The 27,172-nt window shown below is 42.0% G+C and overlaps 1 protein-coding gene across 4 annotated transcripts in view; it reads right to left on the bottom strand.

Annotated features, from left to right (window-relative positions):
* The window catches only part of eif4g1a (eukaryotic translation initiation factor 4 gamma, 1a), a 63,224-nt gene that overhangs the window by 19,146 nt on the left and 16,906 nt on the right, over positions 1-27,172 (bottom strand). For 2 of the 4 annotated variants that reach the window (XM_036555796.1, XM_036555797.1), the window contains exons 4-20: positions 26,193-26,273; positions 20,099-20,281; positions 17,711-17,810; positions 15,053-15,163; positions 12,296-12,435; positions 11,112-11,204; positions 10,913-10,994; positions 7,220-7,773; positions 6,873-7,101; positions 6,216-6,301; positions 5,894-6,074; positions 5,220-5,353; positions 4,492-4,608; positions 2,118-2,498; positions 1,220-1,366; positions 844-1,080; positions 386-490 (exon numbers count right to left, since the gene is read on the bottom strand). In XM_036555796.1, coding sequence (XP_036411689.1) covers positions 386-490; positions 844-1,080; positions 1,220-1,366; positions 2,118-2,498; positions 4,492-4,608; positions 5,220-5,353; positions 5,894-6,074; positions 6,216-6,301; positions 6,873-7,101; positions 7,220-7,773; positions 10,913-10,994; positions 11,112-11,204; positions 12,296-12,435; positions 15,053-15,163; positions 17,711-17,810; positions 20,099-20,281; positions 26,193-26,273 — 2,961 coding nt within the window. The remainder of the gene's footprint in view (positions 1-385; positions 491-843; positions 1,081-1,219; positions 1,367-2,117; positions 2,499-4,491; positions 4,609-5,219; positions 5,354-5,893; positions 6,075-6,215; positions 6,302-6,872; positions 7,102-7,219; positions 7,774-10,912; positions 10,995-11,111; positions 11,205-12,295; positions 12,436-15,052; positions 15,164-17,710; positions 17,811-20,098; positions 20,282-26,192; positions 26,274-27,172) is intronic. The other 2 variants (XM_036555798.1, XM_036555799.1) reach the window with 2 other exon arrangements.

The raw sequence follows: 27,172 nt of genomic DNA, 5'->3' as shown, positions 1-27,172 counted from the left end.
GATACAAAGAACATGGTGCATGGTTCTCTATAGAACTAGTTTCCCTAGGGAACCCTTGAAGAACCATAATTAACAGTGCATTTTTCCTAACTGTTTCTTTTTCTTATTCGATTTACTGTGTTCCGCCATATAAAGTGCTCTATTAACAATTTTTAGTAGTAGTAAAACTACAAGTTGCAGTATAAGTGGCAGCAGTAGAATTAACAGTAGTACAAGTGAAAACAGAAGTAGCATTAGTAGTACAAATCAAAGTGGTAGAGGTGGTAGTAGAAGCATTATAAACCGTAGTACTAGTAGTAGAAGTAGTATTACAAACAGAAGTAGCATTAACAGTAGTAGTATTAGAAGCATTACAAGTGCTATCATTAGTAGTAGGAGTATGTACCCGTCTGAGGTCCAAAACATCTTGCAACATGAAGCGGATCCTAGAGGACGTTTTCCTCTCCTTTATGATTTTCTCCATTTGGTTGAAATACTGGTCCATACGAGGCTGCACAGAAAAACAATACCAAACCATCATCATCATCGTCGTCGTTAACCGCTTAGTCCAGCTAGGGTCGCGGTACAATAACTGGACAGTCCAGGTCCTTGCCGATGGTGGACAGAAGCCTGCACTCCAGGCTCTCCTCATCCTGCCTTCCGCCCTATGACAGCTGGGATAGGCTCCAGCGCCCCACCGCGACCCAGAAGGATAAGCGTTTTAGACAATAACAAACCATGAATCTTAATTCTAATTCTAGTTTATGTGACGCTCATTCTTTCGTCTACTGATCTTACACTGTTTAACCCATGTCCTATTAAATAAAGGTGTCTCGTGATACGGTCAGTCTGAGTATTCGGTACCTTGGCCTTCTCAAAGTCCAGGTCCTTGCCGATGGTGGACAGAAGCCTGCAGAGACACTCCAGGCTCTCCTCATCGTGGTTCTTCAGTAGTTTCACGATGCAGTCGTGCATGATCGGCTCCGTCAGCATCTTCAGCTTGAACAGCTCGCCGATGAACTTGATGTTGCCGAGGGAGCGGCGGCGGGCTTTATCCTTCGCCTCTTCCAGCTCCTCCTTCAGACGCTGCCGCTCCTCGTCCTGGAGGATGCAGGAGGTTTCGGTTAGATCAGCACGGCACCATATTCCAGCAGACATTTTAAACGTTAACAGCAGATGTACGGTCAAACGCATGTTATAAGCTGGTTATTAGGCTGATATGTTCGAGATAAAGAAGTACCTCTTTTGCTGCATCCAGCTCTTTCTGCTTCTGCTCAAAGATCTCGTCGTCATCCTTGTCCTTCTCAAACTCCTTCTGACAACGGTTGAGCAGCAGTTTGCGGAAATTCACAGTGACTCCCGGTTTGTCTGAGGTGGGGACTTTCAGCTGGACACAGGAAAACAAACGTCAAAACTATCCAAGAGGTCCTCACCCACAAAGAGAAATCAAACATCAGAGCTGTTAAACTAATTCGAGAGAAAAAAAAAAAGGGGGGAGAGAGAGAGAGAGAGAGAGAGAGAGAGAGAGAGAGAGAGAGAGAGAGAGAGAGAGAGAAAAATAAAGATAGAACAAACAAGAAAAGGAAAACATGAAAAACAAGACAAAAGCAAGAAAGACAAAAAGACAATAGAAAGAAGAAGGGGGAAAAAAAGCACAAGACAGACAAAAACATAGAAAGAAAAAGAAAGAAAGGGAAAGAAAAAGGAAAAGAAAAAGAACAAGAAAGAAAAATAGCAAGTGAAAGAGCAAGAAAGACAGACAGAAAGACAAAAAGAAAGAAGAGTGGAAGAGAGAAAGCAAAAAGAAAAGTGAAAGAGCAAGAGGAGAAAAGACAGCAAGGAGAAAAAACAGTGAAAGGAGAAAAAAGGAAGAGAACAAAAAAGAAGAGAGCAAGAAAAAAAAGAAAAGGAAGTGGTAAAAGAAGAAACCAAAAAAAATGAAGAAAAAAAAATGAAAATTCAAAGAGCAAAAGAGAAAGAAAATCAGAAGAAAAAAGTAAGAAGGAAAAAAAGTGAGTGAAAGGGAACAAACTGGAAGGAAACAAATGGAAAACAAAACTACAAAAACAAAGAATAGGAAAAAGAAGCAAAACGCTGAAGAGAAAATAAATAAATTAATAAAAATCAGAGCGTCTCACCCCCATAAGGCAGCGGCACATGTTGGCGTAAGCTACAGAGAAGTTGGGTTCTGAGATGGCTTTCTCGAAGACGAGGTCGATGACCCCTTTCAGTCTCTCCTCCGTGTCGATGGTCAGCTCGGTCACCTGCTTCATGAGCTGCTGGAACATCTGTGGGGTGAGTTTGTTGAGGACGCTGCGGACGCGGCGGAACAGCTCCTGCGTCTTTATCACCTCCGGATCCTCCTCTTCTTCCCCTCCGCGCCCGCGGGACTTCTTCGCCGTCGGCTTCCACGCCTTCTCTGCCTTGTTCAGCTGGATATCGTCGCTCAGCGACACGCTGGCGATGATTTTGCGCGGCTCTTTGCGCTGACCCTGCTGAGAGCGGCGCGGGCCTGGAGGCTGAAACGAACCATTACAACAAAACGTTTACAGATCTAATCGTTTTAAACGCAGGACTTCAGGCATCGCGGCTACAGGCTTCCATTACTTGAGACACATTAGCCTAAAGAATTAAAACGTCACGACACCCAACGTATCTTGGCTGGTCAGCTACATTTGGGTTGGGAGGGTCCATAAAGACATCCACACTTATACCGATCAGGCATAACATTATGACCACCTACTTGTTTCTACGCTCATTGTCCATTTTATCAGCTCCACTTACTATATAGGTGCACTTTGTAGTTCTACAGTTACAGACTGTAGTCCATCTGTTTCTCTGATACTTTGTTAGCCCCCTTTTACCCTGTTCTTCAGTGGCCAGGACCCCCATGGACCCTCACAGAGCAGGTACTATTTGGGTGGTGGATCATTCTCAGCATTGCAGTAACACTGACGTGGTGGTGGTGTGTTAGTGTGTGTTGTGCTGGTACGAGTGGATCAGACACAGCAGTGCTGTTGGAGTTTTTAAACACTGTGTCCACTCTGTTGGCTGGATATTTCGGTTGGTGGACTATTCAGTCCAGCAGTGACACTGAGGTGTTTAAAAACTCCAGCAGCACTGCTGTGTCTGATCCACTCAGACCAGTGCAACACACACTAACACACCACCACCGCGTCAGTGTGACTGCAGTGCTGAGAATGATCCACCACCCAAATGAGTTCATCACTAAAGGGGCGGAGCTAAACAGCTCTTAACATTTCTTCCCCACTGACTACAAATAAACATGACAGACTGTATGATCCACAGTCAGTCAGGAGGCTATAACATGTTTACATCTGTTTGTGGTAGATAACAGCTATATTAGCTTCTTGGCTAACTGCAGCTGCACACAGGTCACCCCACTGACCCAAACCACCCCAGTTACCTACACTTTCTTGCTACAGACCAGTGTGTACTAGGTTGTGGGACATAACTGCCTGACACATTCACTTGCTGTTTTACTGTTTGTGGTAGATGATTTAGCCAGCTTGTTAGCGACTATGTTAAGCCTTGGGTTCATGACACGACTTTAAGTCAACAGATTATAAAAAGAATTACCATCTCACACCATCAGCAGATCTTTGACAACTGAAATATTAGGGATCACATACTGCTCAACTTTTGAGCTGTTGCTGAACTGAACTCGCACGTTACTAGGAGATGCAAATAAACAAACGTGGAGCTGCTGCTGCTGTTGTTTTCTCTGCACTGAAACAGTAAAGAAGCAGCAGGTAAACGTGTTTAAGTGAGTCATGGATTTAAAAATGTGATCACTTTGGTATTTTAGAGTCTTAAATCTACATAAACTCAATTGTGCCTTTTAAACATTAAAAAGCTTCGCTCCACATGAGACTTTGCCATTTTTCTTCGTTTACTTGCTGTATTTTCTTCTTTCGCACTGTTTTAATTGGCTGTTGCAGGAATCCGTTCAGATTGAGTTGTTGATCAGTTTACACTCCGAAAAAAATCAAATGTTTGATAAACTCCGACTGGTCTGAAATGCGATCGGAAAGAAACCTGAGTCCGAGTCCTCACATACGACTCTACTCTCTCTCTCCAACTGACCCAAAAAATAGAGCCGACCAGCACAGACTCAGCCAGACTGAGAATCTGGGCTAAAATCGGGGTAAAAGCCATGCAGTGTAACCCCAGCTTTACCTCCTAGGCTAACCATAGATGCATCCCACTGCTGCCAACCACACCAGTTACCTACACTTTTTAGCTACAGATAAATGTGCAGCACTAAACTTCCTTATGTAATTATCTGATATGTTCACTTTTGTTTCATTACAGTTTATGGTTAGCAAGTAAACAATTTTGCTAACTAACAGTGCATGTCGTCACCAGCTTAGATCATGTCCATTTCACAAGGTGACGCAAACAGCGAATGTATAGTGTGACTGAGGCTAAAATGTGACTTCTCTGAACTGTCACTTTAACAATGCTAGTTTAGTGTACTGCGCATCTTACCGGTCCTCGTCCACCTCCAGGTGGCTGTCTGCCCAGGTTAGCAAACGAGGGTGTGAAGTCCGGACCACAGTTCATCAGCCGACTGGGGTCCAGGGGCCGCAAGGGAGTTTTATTTGCCTGTATAGAATGAAGGCAATACAGTCAGGTATTAAAAACTAAAAACAAAAAGGTTACTTATTGCATATGGCAATGTTTATTTTTTGTTTTTTGAGGTTTGTGACCAGACAATACACCAGAAAAACAGGAATGCCTCATTTTAACTTCAACTTCTTCAAAAATAAACCATAAGAGAAACAAAAAAAAAAAGATAATTTAATTAAATAAATTTAATGTAAGATAATGGCATAATGGCATGATGAGCTGCCATTAAAATGAGCTACATGTTACTATATACAGGTAACTCGCAACAGCAACAATATGAAGAGCAACTTTCACACGAGTAGCAGGGTAAAGACCTGTACTTCAAAACAGTAAGGACAAAAAATAATTAAATAGATAAAATTAGTAGTAATAACATTGACAAAATAAAGTAAAATTAAAGTAACAATTTCTTTTAACATTTTATAATGTAATTAGTCTAAGTCTTATTATTATTATTATTATTATTATTATTATTATTATTATTATAAGTATAATTGGTCTAAACCCGTCTTTCATGATTCAGTTGTTCAGGGTTCTAGATGTACTTCTACAGTAACAGCACTGTTTAGTCTAAGCGTGATTCTTACTTTGTCCAGCACGACCTCAGTGATGTGCGGCAGACCCTCAGGTTTGTGCATACTGGCACTGATGAACTGGAAGCGCAGCAGAAACTCCCTGTCGTACCGCTTCTTCTCCTCTGGATTAATGGGCTTCCAATGTTCTGCAGTGGCAAAAAAAATAAAATAAAAAAAGGTTATAAAACTTTTTCCCTGAATGCTGAAGAGAGAGTGGACAAAGCACGGCTATACATCATGTATTTTAGCCACGCCCTTTTCTCACTGAATAGTGACCGTATAAACAGAGTCCAGAAGTCTGATATCGCTGGTGAAACGCTTCTGTTTTGCATCCCTTTCTAATTTCATACAAAGAATCATTACAAACCTATCACCAACACTACTCATTACTCAACTCTGCAAGCATCAAGATAATGAACGCTCATGATTCAAGTCTAAACTAGAGTTTAGATTATGACCTGGATGAATATGGTAGCATGATGATTCACAGACTGCATTCGAGGACTTATTGTGCCCAATGAACAGCCTCTATTACTTGTTAGCTCCAACATTAAAACTAAAGAAGCAAACATATCTTGGCTGTTCAAACACCTTTTAATTAAGTGTGAAATCTTCATTTGTACCAAATGGAAAAAAAGTGAATAATAAACTGTGCAAACGTTTCACATCTAGAGTTCCTCCCTCACCCTCTTTATACTGATATTTCTGCTCCACAGGCTTAGTGGCCTCAGGCTCTATATTCTCCATGTCCAGCTTGTCCTCCTTCTCCTCCCATGTCTCCTCAGACTCCTCTGCGGCCGGAGCCGGTGGCTCTGAAGGCTGGACCTGAGCGGTCACGGGTTCAGGAGCAGGCTCTTTCTCCTCAGGCTAGAAGAGAGAGAACATTCATTAACTGCATTAATGCACCTGCCTTTATAAAAGGCCACCGACTTCTGTACATTTAATCTCTGTAGCCAAAAACCTTCAGGAGTTGGCAGTCCTCCATTACACCTGAGAAAAGGCACAGACCTCTTTAAAGGCATCTAGGAGATCTCCCACATCTTTGTTATTCAGATCCTTTATCTTCTTTTTCTTCTTTGGCACGGACAGGGCAGCTAGAGAGAAAAAGATGGCTTAGATACAGACTCCTGAGAAGAAAACTAGTCAAACTCTGGTGATCTTGCTGACATGCGGGACAAACTTTGTTAATGCCAGAGTTACAGGAACAAGAGGAGCGAGTAAAACATTTATCAGGAAAACATCTGCAGAAGTCACAAGACTTCCACGCAGTCACTGACAGACTGACTGTTTCATTTAAAAAGTGCTCTATAATGTTCATATGATCCACACAGTCATTTTGACAGACTGTAATACACTACAGGAAGTGTAGGGGGCGATATGGCTTCTAATGTTTCATTTAAAAAGCCTCTATAACGTTCATATGATCTACAGTCATTGACAGACTGTAATACACTACAGGAAGTGTAGGGGGCGATATGGATTGTTTGATCAGTACGTTAGTAACTAAATACACACACACACACACACACACACACACACACATATATATATATATATACACACATACATACACACACATATATATATATACACATACATACACACACATTATATATATATATATATATATATATATATATATTAATCGAACAAAGGAACTCTTACCTTGCATAGTCGTCTCCTCAGCAGGAGCTTCTTCTGCTTTCACCTCGACCGCCTCCTGCACCTCTGGAACCGCGGGGGCGCTCTCCTGCACTTGAGGAGCTTCAGGTTCAGCCACGGGTTCTGCACTAGCTTCAGGCTTCTCTTCAGGCAGCTCTTCAGGGTCCTGAGGCAGACCGTTGGGCACGGGGGCCTCCTCAGGCTGCACTGCGGGCAACTCCGGCTCTGCCGTCTAATGGTGGTTGATATAGAAAACAAACGAAAGTGAAGTGACATCCCATAATAGTCTGGGTTAGAATTATATTTTATATACACAAAAACAAAAATGGTCATACTGCCCATCCCTTTACCTTCAGTGGTGCAGTGGGCGTGGCCTCAACAGGAGCTTCATCACTGCCATTGGTGGCTGGAGTGGCGGCATCCTCCGTGGGCGCAGCTGAAGTAGCAGAAGGTGCGGGGGCGGAGTCAGAGACTGGTTGTGCCTTTTCAGGCAATGGCTCTGGCTCTTCTTTTGGTGCCTCAGGCTCCGCCTTCTCCACAACAGCACAAGGCTGCTCCGCAAGAGCTACTGGAGGCTCAGTCGGCTCCTCCTGCTTTTGAGACGGAGCTTCGGGTGGAACGGGCGCGTCCACAGTGTCACACGTCTCAGACGCTGGAGGGGCGGGGCTGTCCGCTGGAGGAAGTGACGTAACAGCAGGGGGAGGAGAAGGAGAAGGAGAAGCTCTGACATCAGGGCTGACGTTGAGAAGCAGAGGAGCCGGCGCGTCACTCACAGGCGGAGCAGGCTGGAGATCCGGCACGGCTTTAGGCTCGGCAGCGAGAGGCGCAGCTGGCTCCGGCGTCTTAGACGGAGGTGGGGGAGTCGAGGCGGCTGCTGACGGAGCCACAGGCTTCACGCGGTCATCTGAAATACAGAACAAGAGTGATTTGGAGCCAGGATTCCAACTTAGACAGCAATAAGGCCCAAAAATCCCTTTCACAATTAGCTTGTCCATATAATTCACTACTGATATTATCAGTAATTTAATTTGTAAAGTTCAATTTTACTTCAGGAATAGTATTTTAACCCTGTAGAAAACAAAAAGCTTATCCTGAACTTCTAGCCCAGTTAACCCTTACCATTAAAATGCATCCCATGTCTGGACTAAGAGCTGTAACGGTTCAGAACGGAAACCAAAATTTGCAGTATGACAGCCTACGGTACAGCTCATGAGATGAACACCAATTTTTTAATCTCACTAAGTGATGTTTACATTCAATTTGATTTCCTTCAAAATAGAATACGTCCATGTAAACACCACAATAGTCTAGTCCGATTTGGAATACAGTTTCTATCCGACTGAACGAGGTGTGTAATCCTGTAAATAATCCGTTAAATAGAAGAATAATATCAGTGTAAACACCTGTATCTGATTACATTCCCTATCGGAAAGTTTAAGTCTGTTCTGATCATGTTCATTGCATCATAGTTAAAGTTTACACCGTTCAACATGGCGGAGCAGAAACTGGTCTGCAGAGGAGACGAAGTTTATGCTGTGATCTTTAAAAGACGGCGGTGGGACGGACGTCCAGCTTATGTGTCTCAGAACACGACGTCTTCCTCTCGGCCTTCTTTAATAAGGACATGTGAAGGACGTTTTCCTGAGTCTGACCATTTTAAAGCAATTAAAAACACAAGCACTGCTCACTGCTGCTCATCTCACTCTGACTGGACTCACGTGATGCTGGTTGTCATGGTAACATTACACTAAGTGGTCCTCATACATGTAATTTTGGATCTGATTACTGGTAGTGAGCATGTAAACGGAGATTTCCCATCAGACTGTTGAGTAGAGCGAGTTAAACACCTCAGTCTTAATCTATAATCAGAATGTATTCAACTGGATTGGCAACAATGCATGTAAATACAGCCTGTGATGGGTACGACTCCACCACCTCTTAATGTTTACATTTTTATTCCAATTTATATTTTGTTCTAATTGTTTTGTCAATTTTGACAAAGAGGGACTTTTAAGAATACATCGTCATTATCTTTCTGAAATGAGTGAGGTTTGTATTTTTCCACATCTTGCGCTAAACACATGTAATTAATGGGAGACTTCCTCCATGCCGAACTGTGATACTAAGGGTGTTTTCACACTAGAGCTTTGTTCCTGATCCAGGACTGCTTGCTCTGCAAGTCTGGTATATTTGGTCAAGCGCGAAAGCTGTTTTCAAGCCCAGAGAACCGATTTCTGGTCCTCCTGAAATCAGCGGAATAGGGTTCTCTTCCAAAGGACTGTGCCATCTGCCACTCACGTGGAAACTACATGCTGCAAGCACCGCATGTGTGGCTGCATGACTGGCTCATACTGTAGCGTGACTGCTTTGATTTATTGCATTACTTCCCTTTTTAAGTTTCATGACGGAGGCGAGAGGACTGCTGTGGACAAAAAAATGCTGTACTTCACCACTTGAGTGTTTGTATCCAAGGACAGTAATGAAAGGCAGCAAATGGATGAAACTCATGCTGACAATTTTGCACACAAGCACGCGGAAAAGTGAGGTATAGAATTACACAATCGATCTACGGCTTGCGTGTGAAAGCAAACCAGCGATAAGGAGTCTTTCCCGCAGAATCGGTCCTGGATGCAGACTCATATTTGGGACAGGACTAATATTTTGGGAAAATCTGTACACAAAGATCCCCGGACTTTCCTCCTACTTGATGACTGTGCAGAATTGTTTTCAACTCATCAAAAAAAGATTTTTTTGGCCTGCCTCACAGACAATACTGAAAATATGGTCTGAACCCTGCATTCCTACGCACCTTCTTTGGCTTACTTATTTTCGGGACATCGCTCTTTTGGAACGTACAACAGCCAGGATAAATAAGACCCAAATAAGAACAATTGTGTCCTGGTCAAATACTGAGAAAGAGTTGTTTAAAAACAATGGGAGCATAACAACCTTTGCTAACTGATATCATTTATCTATTCAGGTATTAATTTGTTTGTGTCTTTTGCTTTGGTGTGTATGTCTTTTCCTCTGGTGTGGGTCTGCCACTGACCACCACTGCTGTCGCTACTTTGACATCTACCGAAGACTGTTGACACACAGATGATGTGTCTGTGGTGGGGAGCACTATGGGCATGTTGTGGGGAGCTCTATGGGCATGTTGTGGGGAGCTCTATGGGCATGTTGTGGGGAGCTCTATGGGCATGTCCTGGGCTTTTAGAACATAGTTCTTGTGTTCTTTGCGTGTGCTTGTTAATAAAATATTGATCACAAAATAAATTTGGGACAGGTGTGAAAATGCCCAAAATGAACAGCGCCCCAGAAAGAGAGAACCAACCCGAACTGTGAAAGGGGTGAAGATCTCCCATTTACGAATCAAGCGTAACTGTCGATCGGATTGTGTTTGGGTTTGCTGTGCTGAACCCGACGTAGCACAGCACGCACGATGATCGCGTCCAGCTTGACTACATTCGCGGTTTAACGTCACGTACGCTCCACCCACAGTTCTCAGTGTCTCACGTTATTTGCAGGCACCTGCATGTGTATTCAGACAGCCTTACGAATGCAAAAATTGAAAAGCCAGCTAATAGTTGCGCAAGTCCAAAAAAATATGTAACAGTAAAATTATGAATGATGAGCAATTTTCACTCCTTCCATCATTACACATTTGCATATTTAATAACCATGAGCTGAACTCTATACTCCAGCAGAGGGCAGTGTGAAGTGCGCACGTAGTACAGAGACCACGATTCCAAAGTGTTGTATAACAAAGGTAAAACAGCAGCGTCTGTGCAGCCACTCCGCTCCGGCACCACAGAGAGCTTATTTAAAAACATTACGTTCGGATCACGGCTGGTAATGCCAGACGTAAACAGGATGTTCAGAAGAGGGGTTTCTATTACTGAAGGTGGAGTATAAACAGTTAAAACCCTTAGATTTGGATTATTTTATCGTCCAGGCCAAGACAACACATGCAACCTCATAGCCAAGTACTAAAAACAAAAGTGCGAAATACAGAACTTCAGTTTATTAAGAAGTGTGTTTACCAGGTCGGATCACAACAGTCGCTGGTGGAGGTATAGTTTCACCGTTGGTCTGCACTGGACCTCCTACTTCTGGGCCTACAGACTAAAAGAGAAGAGGAAGGAGGCGGGGTTTGTTTGAGTTTCACACCAATTATTTCATCGGCTGAATAATCACAAGTGTAATGTAAAAAAAAGACGATGCCACAAGCAATGACCTCACCTGAGGTGGTGTGGGCGTAGACGTGGTTCTTCCACCAGACATGATCTCCTCAGTGATGTCACGTCCCCCCTGATTGGGGTCTCGTATTCTGATCTATAGGACACAGGCAGAAGAGGTCAAATTAAAACTATGGCCTGGCAAAAAAAAATGTTTTAGTCTAGGTTTATAGATAAGTATCATATGATGTCAGAAACCACAACCAAGATTAGAGATAAGAGTTTGCGGCAAGTCTAAAGATTCAGCCATGCAGTTAGCGCCATGCTAATTGGTGGGGTGTCGTTTTTAAAGCTACCTTTCCTCAAAACTCTAGTACTAAAACTAAAGACAACATCTCAAACATAAACCGATCAGGCATAACATTATGACCACCTCCTTGTTTCTGCGCTCATTGTCCATTTTATCAGCTCCACTTACTATATAGGTCCACTTTGTAGTTCTACAGTTACAGACTGTAGTCCATCTGTTTCTCTGATACTTTGTTAGCCCCCTTTTACCCTGTTCTTCAGTGGTCAGGACCCCCATGGACCCTCACAGAGCAGGTACTATTTGGGTGGTGGATCATTCTCAGCACTGCAGTAACACTGATGTGGTGGTGGTGTGTTAGTGTGTGTTGTGCTGGTATGAGTGGATCAGACAGCAGTGCTGCTGGAGTTTTTAAACACTGTGTCCACTCACTGTCCACTTTATCAGACGCACCTGCGTTGTTGGTCCACCTTGTAGATGTAAAGCCAGAGATGATAGCTCATCTCTTGCTGTACAGTATGAGCTAATCATCCTCCAGTCCTTCATCAGTGCCCACAGGACACTGTTGGCTGGATATTTTTGGTTGGTGGACTATTCTGAGTCCAGCAGTGACACTGAGGTGTTTAAAAACCCCAGCACAACACACACTAACACACCACCACCACGTCAGTGTTACTGCAGTGCTGAGAATGATCCACCACCCAAATAGTACCTGCTCTGTGAGGGTCCATGGGGGTCCTGACCACTGAAGAACAGGGTAAAAGGGGGCTAACAAAGTATCAGAGAAACAGATGGACTACAGTCTGTAACTGTAGAACTACAAAGTGCACCTATATAGTAAGTGGAGCTGATAAAATGGACAATGAGCATAGAAACAAGGAGGTGGTCATAATGTTATGCCTGATCGAAGTATATATCACTTAACTAAACCTGTCAATTACCTGTTTGCGCTCCCTTTTGTGCTGCTGGGGTGGGGCTTGTTGAGGGGGCGGGGCCTGCTGCTGCTGGGCAGGGTTCATTATAACAGGCGTGGCGGTGACGGAAGGCTGGAACTGTGGCTGAGCAGGATAATATGCTCCAGCTGGAGGAAAAAAGGAGGGAAAAAAAATTCATAAATCACAATTCATAAACATCACAACACCGTTCACTTCCACTAGACAGGTCCGTTTAAGCAAAGTCCACAATGCAGGGTTGCCCAGCTGTCATTTCAAACCGTGCGTCTGCCAATTCAGAGTGATTTAGCCAAAAAACAAAAACAAAACCCTTTACGAACAGCAGAACTTTTTAAAACAGAAAGTGTTCCCACCTGCATCATGGATTCATCCACATGCAAGTGGCAAGGTCAAATTATTTGAGGCTTAAATTGGATCAAAATAAGGTGGAAATAAACTGGATCCATAAACAGCTATAGAAAAGAAACATGCACAAAAAAAAGAGACTCATGACTCCAACTGATGACGCATGAGGCAAAACACAAACGCAATGTTAGAGCCTGCTCAGCCATTAAGTGAGCAGGCCTGGATGTCAGAAGAGGAAGCTAAATGAATGCTCACGTTTTGATGTAGGTTTAATAAAATAGCATGCCGACTGTTTATAAAGCACTTTTTGAAATAAATCAAAACGAAGTCTGTGTTAAGTTGCAGCACATTATCATTACTAGGCTAGGCCAAGTTAACCTAACAATTTTTATGTAACTAACCTCAGATTCCGCAATGTTTGTCATGTTTTGTACAGGGTGATTCAAAAAGATCCATCTGATTTCAAAGCACCATATTTTTACCACCGTGAGGTGCCTAGGAACCAATCACAATCCAATCGAAAGAGGGGGTCATAGAGTTTCTGACTGTCAGTGGAAGATGGCTCCCTTCAGTCTGAGAGGAGATGAGACCCCTGAGCAGAAAGCGTTCTGCGTTCTCCACTTCAATAAGAGTGAATCTGTAATAACTGTGCAGTGTGATTTTCGTGGTCAGTGAAGCTCCAACAGCTCAGAGCGTTCGTTGTTGGTTCCACAACACTGGATGATCTCCGAAATCGCACTGAAAGAGCTGTGAGTGCAGCGACACCCGACATGCTCAATCCAGTATGGGATGAATTTGACTATGGCGTTGATGTTGTCTGTACAGCTGGAGGTGGTTCATATTGAGCACTTGTAAAATTACATAACAAACTTTATGCTCATTTAAGCCATTTACAGTTCACTGCATTGTTCTGTCGTGATTGACAAGTGAAATAAATCATTTTGAAATCGGATGAATCTTTTCGAATCACCCTGTATTTTAGCGTGAAACAGTTCCAATAGTTCCACAGGGCAGTTAAATTAGATCTTCAATAACTTGTAAATTCTCCTCTTTAGAGCAGGTTGAAAACAACGCACATCTACAAAAATGGCACCAATAACACCTCAATGACATTCAAAACAGATTACAGGAGGCTAATAAAGCATCTAATCTGCCACTGCATGTAGATTGCACTGCATCCCATTCCAAAGACATGGTCATAATACATAGTTGCCCCCTTTGCAGCTATAACAGGCTCCACTCTCCCGGGAAGGTTTGCCACACGATTTTGGAGCGAGTCTGCAGGAATGTGTGTCCATTCAGTCAAAGAGCATTTGTCTGGTCAGACACTTGATGTTGGACGAGAGGGCCTAACTCACAATCGACGTTCTAGTTCATCCCAAAGGTGTTCAGTGGGGTTAAGGGTCAGGGCTCTGTGCAGGCCACCGGAGTTCCTCCACACCAAACTCCCCAAGCCATGTCTTCATGGAGCCGCTTTGTGCACAGGGGCTCAGTAATGCTGGGACAGGAAAGGCTCTTCCCCAAACTGCTGACACAAAGCTGGAAGCAGATAACTGTGTAAAATGTCTGCGCTGTAGCATCAACATCACCCTTCACTGAAACTAAGGGGCCCTGAAAAACAGCCCAGCTCATTATCCCTCCTCCACCAAACTTTACTGTTGGCACTCTGCGTTCCAGCAGGTAACGATCTCCTGGAATCCACCAAACCGAGATGCGTCCATCAGACCGACAGACAGTGAAGATTCATCACTCCAGAGAAAGTTTCCACTGCTCCAGAGTCCAGTGGCGGCACTTTACACCCCTCCAGTCGACGCTTGGCATTGCGCATAGTGATCTTAGGCTCGTGTGCAGCAGCTTGGCCATGTAAGTCCTTAACATGAAGCGCATGATGTACACGTCATGTGATGCGGAAGCAGAGTCATGCAATATCAGCATCGCTCAATATCGGTATCGACACTACGTTCAGGCTGCCATATCGTTTGCGGCCATGAATGACAACAAATGAATTATTATACATAAAGCAACGATCACTGCTGGAGAAAATGAACAATAAAATTTGAAACTGCTTGTACGCTTATATAAACTGTTTGGTCCGTCTACAAACATCCAAAACATCTAACAGGGATCAGACGAGATTTTCAGTGAACTTTAAATTTTAAAAGAAACTAAGAAACAAAAATTCCAGATCAGCTCCGATACAGGGCCTTTCGTATCGGGACGTCCCTAACTTTGGCGAATAAACTAAAAGCTGTGCTGCCTCATGGGCTTTTGGAGTCACGGGTCACCGTGGAGGTCACGGCAGCAAAAAGGGCAGGTGCATGCTCCCGGGAAACGGACTTTTTAAAAAGGCAGAATAAAAGAAAGAAAAACAACACAAGCAGCCCTGCGTTCCAGACTCACCGGGGTAGCGCTGGGAGGTGAGAGGAGCGGCGTGCAGAGAGATTCGGCCGTTCTCTCGGCCCGTACCTCTCCCCCCACCCCCCCGCCTCTCCCTCGCTGCCAGAGAGGCCTCTGAACTCAGCCCAGAGGGAAAGAGCGAGAGAGAGAGAGAGATAGAGAGAGAGAGAGAGAGAGAGAGAGAGAGAGAGAGAGACAGAGAGAGAGAAAGAAGGGATGAGAGAAAGAGGGTAGGAGATGAATGAGAGGTCCCATCAGAAAGCACATATTAAAAGCACAATGGAGTTAAAGAACCAGCAATGTGAGAATGAAAGACAAAAAGAGGAGTATATGTTAAGTAGTAACTTAAAGCAGGATTTCACTTTAAAACTTGGTAACTTAAAGGGGCACCCCAGCCTAAAACTAGAGCTCAGTAAGTCGTTTGTCAGGTTATGTAGTGTTTTGTAGAGCAGCACTGCATCAGCCTCATTGGTTTGACAGAACTCACAATTTTGTTTTCGTTCACTTAAAATTTTCCCTCATAACTCTGGTGAGCTGCTTCTGCAGTCTGAGTAATCCATTTTCTCCACTGTAATAAAGGCCCTGTCCCATTTCTTATTTTTACCCCTACCCCTTGTTTTCCAGTGTCACCCTAACCCCTTGGAACTGAGTTATAAGGGGTAGTGGTTGAAATCTTCCCTACGAAATGGGACCCTCAAATAAAGGGCATTACTCCATTAACAGCTACCAGCGCTGCTCTGTAGGCGCCCCTGCCAGTCTGCAGTGACAGCAGAGGAGGGTAAAGTTCAGCTCCTCACTGCTGGGCTTTAGTTACATTTAGGGCATCATATGCCTTCAAAGAGGGGGGCAATTATTTATCATCACCCACCCCTAATTCTTCAGTGATATGAAGCTGAAGTCAGATATTCACCAGATTCTTGTTCGAATTTTTCAGTTTCACCTTAAATGGTGCAGCAGTTACATTCTGGCGCTTCAGCCATCAGAACTGCTGGACTATTTAAGGTGGAACGGGAAAGTTATCCAGCTAGCTACTGAGACATCAGCATGCTATTACCAATTTTTGCCTGTGTGTTGTGAAGAAAACGACCAAAATACACTGAAACGACATTAAACTAAGATAATACAGTGGTTATCTTAATTTTTTAACAGAGAAAATTCACATTTGTGGGCTTCTTTGGTCTCTTGTTCAGCCATCTTGCAGGTCTCTTTTTTCCCCTTACATCACTCTGTTTGGAGTGTCTCTGAAAAACCTCCGTTTGGAGGGCCATGTAGCCCTAACACTTTGTCCTACCCCTCTAACTCAACCCTTAGACGTGCAAAACAGAGGGCTAAGGGGTAAGTGGTAGGGGCGAGGGGTGAAATGGGATTCAGCCAAAGATTTGAAGACTGTTACCACAGTTGTACGGCAGAAGATAACTAACGTCCGTCTAGGGGGGACTGGAAAATCTCTCATGAATGACAGCTGTACCGCTGTTGGATACGAGTAGACATGTTCACAAAAGATACATTGATTACAAGTTTAATTTTGGCCGGAGTGTCCCTTTAAATCAAAAGTGAGGACGTTTCAATTAAAAGCATCCTCTTCTTCTATTGGACAGACTTAAATTTCAGGGTTAACTGACAATCAGGCTTTGGCTCAAATGTGCTTCTTTATAGCTACTGGTGAGAGGATGGACAAGCTTCAGAAAAAGACTCAGTTTATATCATAATACCTACATTTAGAGCCGGTTATTCATTCAGCCTAATGAGAAACTGTAGAGAGCTTTCATTAAAGTAGTTGCGCTGTAGTGTAGTTGAACTACTGATTAAAGTAGTTTAAATGTAGGTATTGTGATATAAACTGAGTCTGTTCTACAGTTTCTCATTAGGCTGAATGAATAACTGGCTCTAAATGTAGGTATTGTGACATAAACTGAGTCTGTTCTACAGTTTCTCATTAGGCTGAATGAATAACCGACTCTAAATGTAGGTATTGTGATATAAACTGAGTCTGTTCTACAGTTTCTCATTAGGCTGAATGAATAACTGGCTCTAAATGTAGGTATTGTGATGTAAACTGAGTCTGTTCTACAGTTTCTCATTAGGCTGAATGAATAACTGGCTCTAAATGTAGGTATTGTGATATAAACTGAGTCTGTTCTACAGTTTCTCATTAGGCTGAATGAATAACCGACTCTAAATGTAGGTATTGTGATATAAACTGAGTCTGTTCTACAGTTTCTCATTAGGCTGAATGAATAACTGGCTCTAAATGTAGGTATTGTGATATAAACTGAGTCTGTTCTACAGTTTCTCATTAGGCTGAATGAATAACCGACTCTAAATGTAGGTATTGTGATATAAACTGAGTCTGTTCTACAGTTTCTCATTAGGCTGAATGAATAACTGGCTCTAAATGTAGGTATTGTGATATAAACTGAGTCTGTTCTACAGTTTATTAGGTTTAATAGGATTTTTACTGGGGTTCTGTAAAACTTGTCCGATCTCAACAGCAGCAATGATAGAACACATTTGTGGGTGAAGCCGCTTCGTAAAATAACCTACTGGTCTACAATGATCATTTGCAATGGAGAAGCTAATTTCAGAGGAGTTAAAAGGTCGATGGTAGGAGACGGCTGGCTGGAGAAAAGTGGACCTTGGGTCTGCTGTTGCTGCTCTTACCATACGTAGAGCCGTAATCAGGATTCGTTCCAGAGTAGAAGCCTGCAGGTGCGCTGGCCACAGGATACTGCTGGGCCGGGGGAACGTACTGCGGACGGTACTGCAGGACAAAAAACAAGGAAGCAAAGTTATGTGAATATTCAATACAATAGTCGTGAGTCACTCTCACAAGAACCAATTTAATCTTCTGTTCGGCAACAGCTGAGCAACACAAGTTTATTTATGATTCCTGTCAGAGATCCAGATTCTTTCAGACGATTGAGGACGAGCGTTAAAAGGGCCTCGTTAAAATTCTCATGGCTCACTGTGCCGTCTGACCTATCAAGCACTTTGCAATGATTTATTTTTCAAAACAGAACTTTCATTTGTCAGATTTAAATGTGCAGCTTCACGTTCCACTGAAAAATAATCAGAAACGAAATGGGAAAGTAAGACGAGCAGCAAAATTATGTTTGACAGCAAAATTCTCAACATTCAGACCGAAATATTTCTCATTTAACAAAGCTGTCAAGAGGTCTAAGTAAAAATGATCATGCCGAACTTCCCAAAGTGAAAAATCCATGCAGATTTTTTACAGTTTTGCACAAACTACACGGTGCCTTCCACTAAAGAGACAGATTTGAGAGATTAATTTACTACTGCTATCCAAATAAACATTAATAGCAATTAATCATATGTTGCACAGTTAACCGCAATAAATAGCTCCCATTTAGTGCTTAAGAAAGATTATTTTTCCATTTTTATCGCAGCGCCTTGAGTTATAGCTACATGCGTACATATATAGCATACATACTTATTACTTTCAATAACATTAATTTCACTGTTAAGACACAGAACCTAAACAAGAAAATCATGATTTCCACAGAGGGGAGAGTCTCCTATTTTAAACCCCGATGTCCAGTGAGAGCAGCAGTGTCTGCATGTTCCAACCAATGAGTGTCTATGATAAATCCAGTCAATGATTCAACTCATCTATGACTGCTGCCTCTCGATCATATCGCTGTCTAGTGTATTTAGGAATAAGTTTAAAAGCAGGTTTTCGATGAAAAGGCTACAACTGTGGATTTTATCAGAGCAAACCACAGCTGGGCTTCAGTCTGCACAACCACAGAGGGGTTAAAGCAGGGGTGTCAAACTCAACCAGCAAAAAGGGCCATATTAAAAAAAAGTCTCATCAAATCCCTGGGCCAGAGAAAAAAAAATGTTTATTGAATTTTTAATTAATGTTGTGCTGTAAACTGAACTGGCCATTGTTTATTTAAAATATGCAAAAACTTCAACAGTAAAATAGACACTTGTAGTAGACCAATGAAATGTTACTCGAATTCTTGCACTACTCAAAATGCAAGGCTACGTTTACAGAGCAGGTGAAAGTGGCCCAAATCTGATCTTTTTCTTCATATGTGACAGATGTGTGTCTGTGTCAGTGTGAACAGATACACACCGAATCTGACATTTTCAATTCCGATTTGAGACGCTTTCATATGTAGTACTGAAATCTGATAAGTATCTGATACGCAGCAATGCGAGTCTGTGTACACGGAGCCTAAGGGTCCCCAGGAGCTCAGTCTTTTAAACCAATCTATCTGCTTGAACTAGACCCCTGGCGTCCTCTCTTTGCCGCACGCTCATTAAGACTTGGGCTCAATTTCTGAACTACTGAGCTGACGAAGTGTTTCTATTGGCTGAACTGCAGCTGGTGTGTTTGGTGATATGACTGGTGTGGAACTGAGGTGTAACCGCTGTCCCATAGAATGTTGTTGGGGTAGGAGAGTCGGAGCACTTCACGTTGCAGTGCATGCTGGGGACTGTAGTGCAGTGCACTGTGAAATGAGCTAATAATAGAAAATGGAAAATGCTTTTGCGGGCTGGATAGGATTTTATAGACCTTATGTTTGACACGTGGGTTAAAGGGTCAAAACTAGCAAAAAAGAACCCTAAAAATGTCACATTAACACTCCTAGACATGTTTGGTGCTTCTGTACTTATAGCACTGGAGCTACAAGGCTAATTGGCCAACAAGCAATGAAAGCGTATACCTCACCAATTAGCATGGTGCTAACTGCATGCCTAAGCTACAAACTTGTCTAAAACTGTGTGGAGGTGTTCAGTATCTCGAATAGACTTCGTGGTTTCTCACACTGTATGACTCACTGTTGACTATAAATATGGACTAAAGAACATTAGCATAGCTAAAAACAGTGGCAGCATCCATTGGAAATGAATATGGTCAGCGGAAGATCAAAAAGGAGAGACATTAAAAGTCTTTGCTGATTGACTATACTAGGTGTAAAGAGAGAAAACTGCATAAATTTAGATTACTCTTTTTTTTTTTAATCAAAAATGTCCTGGCTCTGCATAATCTTACTGTTACAGTACTGTCATTACCTGTCCAGGTGGGATGAAGTATGCTGTGCCCTGAGAGTTGGCAAACTGCAGCGGCTGCTGCGGAATCATCATCATCTGAGAGCTAGGTGGGTAAACGTGGGCCGGCTGCACCGGGCGAGGCGTGCTGCTGGTGGGCACTCGCGGGGCGCTGTTGGGCAAATTGGGCCGGTTGTGGTAATACTGCTGCGAGAGGAAAGAAAGAGGAGCTTCAGGACACAGTGACGTCTTCGAAAACCTTAAAAAGGGACCCCTATTCTACATTCTACGCCGCCCGAAGTCCACTTACAATGCTCATTTGGTGTTCTAGCACCATAATATAACTTCAGAATTAAACGCAAGTGAACAAGCTCTATTCCAGCCTGGCTGAAACAAACAGAGCAGCGGGGGGAACCTAAGCTGCTCCTTTAGTATGTGTGGATCTTTTGGAAGCTGCAATGATACATTTGCTTCCTGACAGCCATGAACAGCACAACGTTTAATCGTTTTCCCAAAACTTCCACTCCAACAACCGTCAGACTGTCTGCCGGAACACCACTCCGTATCACTTCAGCAGGAATAGGTGGGGCTAAGCTGCTGCAGGCTAAATAAGCAGGGCTAAGGCAGTCTGACAGTGTGACATCACAACCATGATTTATTCCAACAGGCTGTTTATGTAGCCAAGCTTACATCTAATCGCTGCTGTCAGGACAAAACCTCATCTCGATTTTTGGCGTTTTAGTTAAATCAAACCAAAAAACAAGCCTGGCATCGTAACAAAAGAACCCTTTTCAAAAGGAATAGGACCATCTATACTCTTAAATTGTTCTTCAGTAAAAAGAGATGTTTCTATAAAGAACCATAAACACTCAAAGGACCCTATGCATGATTAAAGGATACTCTGCGTCATAAAAGAGTTCTTTAGAATGTGCTGTAGATGGAAAATTGTTCTATATAGCACCCAAAAATGATGTTCTATTGTAACAATGTCAAGCTTAGTAACAACTGAAAAACGCTTTTCGGTGCTATCTAGAACCGTTTTCAAAAAGGTTCTATATAGAACTATATACAGCACAGTCTCCATCAATCTGAAGAACGCCTTTACCATGCAAAGAACCATTTACTCACGCAAAGTGTTCTGTGAGTGTTCATGGTTCTACACAGAACCTCTCTTTACTAAAGAACCCTTGAAGAACCATATACATTCTTAAAAAAAAGATGGTTCTTCGGTAAAGAAAATACTTCCATAAAGAACCATGAACAGTCAAAGAACCCTTAGCATTATTAGAGAGTGCTTTGCATCAAAAGAGTTCTTCAGAATGTGCTATAGGTGGCTCTGTATGGAACTGTTTTGAGAAGGGTTCTATATAGCACACAAAAAAGGTTCTACTGTTACAATGTCAAGCTTGTAACAATAAAAAAGCTTACAGTCGACCAATTAGGCGTTTGTCAGTTTTTGACAATTTGAAAAAGCCAGTTGCCGTTTATGATGTCTCAAAGTTTCATGATGAACGGACCAACAGAAATGGTCCAAAATTACTTGGAAAGAAGTATTTATCCATTTACTTCCATTAAAAGTTATGAATTTTTCCTCATCCTGTAAAGTTACCATGTTGGAGATACGAGGTTTTGTTCCAACAGCAGCGACACACAGAGGGGAAAACTAACACAGTTGGTAAATCAAAACAAAAAACAAGTTTTCCATGATGTGGCATCATATGAGAGCTGTAACTGTCTTCTTTCCAGTCGAATAGATGGGTGATGTAATTTTAAACCCTTATAATAAAAGAACCTGAACTAATTTTTTTGTCTACTGAAAGTCGACCCATTTTTCCACAAATCCAGGCTATAAACTATAAACAGATGGCGTCTCTTCAGTGATCTGCTCTGTAAACATTATTTTTATACAATAATACAAAGAGCTTCTAAGATTTTTGGCTTCCAGCAGTAAACTGTAAGCATATAGCAATATGTGTATCATAAAACACACGTTCTGTTAATTTGAGGGGAACTTTTAAAAAAATAAAATAAATAAATAAATAAAATAATTTACATTTATTTCATGCAGGTACTGAATAATTAGCCTTGCGATTTGGTCATGTAAATTCAGATGGACAAACCAAAATATAACCCTGGTCAATAAGAGGTTAAGCTTAGCCAAGGAGGTAAAACCGCTCCACTGAATGGCAGCTCACAGCTAATCCACTAAGATATGGCCAAAGTGCGACCAGGTGGAAAGTTCTCCTTCCTTTCATAATCAGAAATGATTATGCAATATGGACAGACTGACTCAGCAAGTGATAACGCGGCTCTCGCTGCAGCTGTGATGGAGATCAGAACGCTAATTTTCCCTTATACAATTTAAAAGACCTCATCTGTAGCTCAGTGCCCTAGGTTCTACACACTTAATGATGGTTTTCAAGGGTTCTTTAGTAAACAAAACAGTTTCTATGTAGAACCATGAACACTCAAATACCCCTTTGTGCACTGAAAAGGTTCTCTGCATTGTTAGTGTTCTTCAGATTGATGGAAAATGTGCTATAGATTCTATACAGCACCTTTTTGAAGAGAGTTCTACATCGCATCAGAAAGAATTCTCCTACTGTAACAAGCCTGGCACTATAACAATGTTATATAGAACCCTTTTCCAAAAGAACAGGACCATCTATACTGCATCACAGAAGGGTTCTTCAGAATGTGCTGTAGATGGAAATTTGTTCTATATAGCACCCAAAAATGTTCTAATACTACAATGTCAAGCTTAGTAACAACTGAAAAATGCTTGTGCTATCTAGAACCCTTTTCAAAAAGGTTCTATATAGAACTATCTACAGCACATTCTCCACCAATCTGAAGAACGCTTTCACCATGCAAAGAGCCATTTGCTCATGCACAGGGTTCTTTAGTAAGAAAGGTTCTATAGAACCGCATACGCTCAAAGAACCCATTAAGAGCCATTCTCCATCTGAAGATCCCTTTAATCTTGCAAAGGGTTCTGAGTGTTCATGGTTCTATATAGAACCATTTTCTTTACTAAAGAACCCATGAAGAACCATCTATATTCTTAAAAAAGATGGTTCTTCAGTAAAGAAAATATTTCTATAAAGAACCTTGAACGCTTAGCATGATTAAAGAGTTCTTCAGGATGTGCTATAGGTGGTTCTATATGGAACTGTTTTAAAAAAGGGCTCTATACAGCACCCAAAAAAAAAAAAAGGTTCTTCTATTGTTACAATGTCAAGCTTGTAACAATACAAGAACACTTTCTGGTGCTACACAGAACCTTTTTCACAAAGGTTATACATAGAACTATCCACAGCACCACATTCTACATTAAATCTAAAGAACTTTTATGCAAAGAACCCTTTAATAATGCAAAGGATTCTTTGAGTGTTCGTTGTTCTTTATAGAAACATTCTTTACGTAAGAACCCTTGAAGAACAATCATGTGTACAGTTCCCTTTCAAAAACAAAAGAACCGTGGTTTCCAAGTGTTCTCAATGCAACTTTAGCACACGTTCCTGTATATTTATCTCTTTAGAAAACACTGCAAAGCTTCACAGCACTGATGAGCTCACTGCAGACTATTACAAAATAAGGCTTTATTAATCAGCAGCTTTCGCTTATTTTTACAATTAAATGATTTTGCGACTTTAATGACTTTTCCATTATATTCAGCATAGTTTCTGATTAAGAAAGGAAACAAAGTTTCATCAAGAACTGAAAATAAAGATAAAAATATTGAACTGATGTATATTTTCAATAAGACTACGAGTGAAGTAGCACCAAGTCTGCAAGCATTTACTCGCTGCACAGACGTCCTTTACAAAATAAGGCTACATTAATCAGCAGCTATTCGCTCATTTTTACAATTAAATGGTGAGATTGTGAGTTTAATGATTTTTAATGATATATTCAGCATAGTTTCCTTTCTTAATCAGAAACTAACAGTTTGACCAAGAAGAAAGCGAAAATAAAGATAAAAAAAAAAATCATAATATTACTCATTTTCAATAAGATGAGTAAAGTAGAACTAAGTCTGCAAGCATTTACTGGCAATTATGCAGTTTCCTTTTTTGAAGGTCAAATGTAGCCATATCTAGGAAAAATAAAGAGTTAAGTTCATTTAAAACATTAAATAAATAAATAAATAAATAAGCAAGCTATTCCTGCAATAACTGCGCCTCCATGCTGCAGAAAGGGCCACTGCATGCACACAGAGTGACTACACGAGTGCAATACTGATCGGACACCCAGGAGAGAGGGAGCGAGGAGGAAAGAAGAGAGGAAGTTACCTGCAGTGACCTGAATCCACCCTTCAGCCGCACCACACACCAGAAGAGAGAGAGCGCAAAGAGCCAGAAAGAGGGAGCGAGAGAAAGGAGGACACGAAGCAGCGGTTAATCAGTTAGCCGTGAGCAGCAGCAGCACAAATAAAGCAGACATGTGCACGGTTTGGTGAATTTAACAATAAGAACCACAGCGAAAGCACAAAACCGGCTAAACTCTGAGGCAGAGACGGGGAAAGATGCAGATTCTGTTATGTCTGTGTAAAAGTAAATGATCTGAAAGAGCTATGAAGCACAGAGTTTAATCAGAGCTTAAAGTTTATCTGAAACAATACCTTAAAAGGAACAATCCAGCGTTTTACCAACCTTCTCTCAACCCGCTGCAACTGAACAGCCTATTACCACCATTCACAACGATTTAAAAACCCTGAATGGATTCATTTCTTCTCTGTTATAGTCCCAGTCCCGTTTCGCCCCTCGGCCCTACCACTCAGCCCTACCCCTCTGTTCTGCGTGTTCATGTCTAGGGGTAGGGTGTCCCGATTCTTGTTGAGATAGAGGGGTAGGGTGGAGTGTTGGGGCTACATGGCCCTCCAAACGGAGGTTTTTCAGAGACTCCAAAAAGAGAGTTATGAGAAAAAAAGAAAAACTGGAAAGACGGCTAAACAAGAGACCAAAGAAACCCACAAACGTGAGAATTTTCTCCGTTAAAAATTAAGATAACCACTGTATTATCGTAATGTTTCAATGTATTATGGTCCTTTTCTTCATAACAAGCATTAAGAATAAATAAATCGTCAAACGTGTAGTTTGATCTTCAGAGTCTGACCAAATCAGACTGAGCTATAAAACTGCCGCAATATCAAGTTCAGCTCAGTTTTGTCAGTTTTTGCCAGATCAGTATTAATGTTGTTTTGTTCCAGCCAGTCTGTAAAGCATCTTACAGCCCATTTAGTTTGGCGAATGGTGTTGGGTTCATTTCTGGCTGATTCCAGGTTGTTTAGCTGTTCTTCTGTCACAGCTGCCGACTGAAAAGCTGCTCAGTGGTGATGACAGTTTGGGAATTTAGTGTCGTCTCATCTTCAGAGTCTGACCAAATCGGCTGTCGGTCAAATGTGATCTTTAAAGTGTCCATTTTCTGTTTGTGGCAAAGTAAGAAGTAAAAACGTTCAAATGGTTCCTACAGCTGTCAAAGTCGTTGCTTAGCAACAGCATCTCAGCAGAGCGATAGTGTTTCTGAAAATACCTAGAACGTTTCTTAGCCAATCAGCTTGCGTAGCCGGAACTAACTGTTGCATAATCTGAAAGAATTAGTGATGGATTTACAGCTTGAGTTATCTACTCAATAAATAATTTAATTAATAAATAAGTGCATACTGACAACTCAGCAACTGGCCATTGGTTTCTATTGTAAGGTAACATGTTTTACTTCTTTTCTAAGCTCCGGGAAATGTTGAAATCACCGTCTGTGGTAATACGACCACACGCCGCAGATGCAACAGATAGAGGTTAGGATGAAAAACGCTGGAGATGTGGCTTCAGTGGACGTCTGTACTGTTTCTACTCAAAAAGAGCACATGCGAATGGGACTTATCAGTTATTCAGTGAAGAAAGTTAGTACCTGTTGATGTAAAGCACGAGGCCCTGGAGCAAACTGGCAGGACGGCAGGAGAGAGAGCGAGAGATCAGCAAAGAGAGGCAAAAGGACAGAGACCCGAAATCGCGCACACATCCCTCCAAACACGTGAAGCAAGGTTACAGCAGACACTCAGCTTAGCCACGAGTAGCTCTGATACCATAACTGATCATATATGGTGTGGAGTGTGTACCTGTCTGGGCTGCGGTGCAGAGTTCATTGGTGGAGGTGGGCCAAAGACAACAGAGGGGGGCTGGCCGGGGGGGTAGGCAGCCTGCACAGGAACAACGAATGAACAGGGTTGTAAACAATGTGTGATGCATCAAGCTGGAAGGAGTGGCGTGACTGCACCACTGTTCTAATTGGTCCTAATTTTCATTCACAGGAAACAATACAGCAATTCCATTTAACACACTGAGATCACATTTTAGAATCAAGTATAACCTTTAATAAAGCCTAAAATAAAGATCAAGCTTTTTCCTCCCAAACATTACAATAAATAAATAGCTTTGTGTGTTTTTATTTTCTATACTGCACTTCTGTGTAAACAGCTGCTTCAACCACATTTGTGAATGTTTCACATTAAAGTCTGTACACAATCAGAGACTGTTGTACATTTACATAAGAGCAGGCCCTAGCAGCATGTGTGCAGTTCAGTAATTTTTTTTTTTAATTAAACCAAAACACCATAATAACCGGGAGAAAAAAAAATAAATAAAAAAAAAAAATTCACCAAATTAAACCGTAATTATAAGTAAGATCAGATATTCATACTCTTAAAGGAGTTAAAGGGGAACCAAGTTTAAAGACTAGGAAAACTCCTCCCCTCCTGATGACTTAACGTGAAGGAGGGTGGAACTTGGGGCGGGGGTGGACTTTTGGACTGGACACTTAGGGGGCTCCTGAACCAGATACTCAGGGGTCGGCTGTCTGAAATGTTTAGTCCCCCTGCTAGCTGGCCAAAGCAGCCGAATGCCAGAAATCTAATATTCCAGCTATTAAGCTGTGGGGTGACTGCAGGGGGGGGATTCCCTATAGCTGTAGGACGTATTTGTGAAATGCATGCTGGGTACTGTGGCGAAAGAACACTGGATCATATTTACAGGATGATTCAAAAAAAACAAAAAAAAACAAAAAAAAAAACACACCATCTGATTTTAAAGCACCATATTT

The sequence above is a fragment of the Colossoma macropomum genome, unplaced genomic scaffold, assembly GCF_904425465.1.
Source record: "Colossoma macropomum unplaced genomic scaffold, Colossoma_macropomum, whole genome shotgun sequence".
Taxonomy (NCBI): Eukaryota; Metazoa; Chordata; class Actinopteri; order Characiformes; family Serrasalmidae; genus Colossoma; species Colossoma macropomum.
The sequence above is the reverse complement of the archived record's forward strand: the minus strand, read 5'-3'. Positions and strand labels throughout refer to the sequence as shown.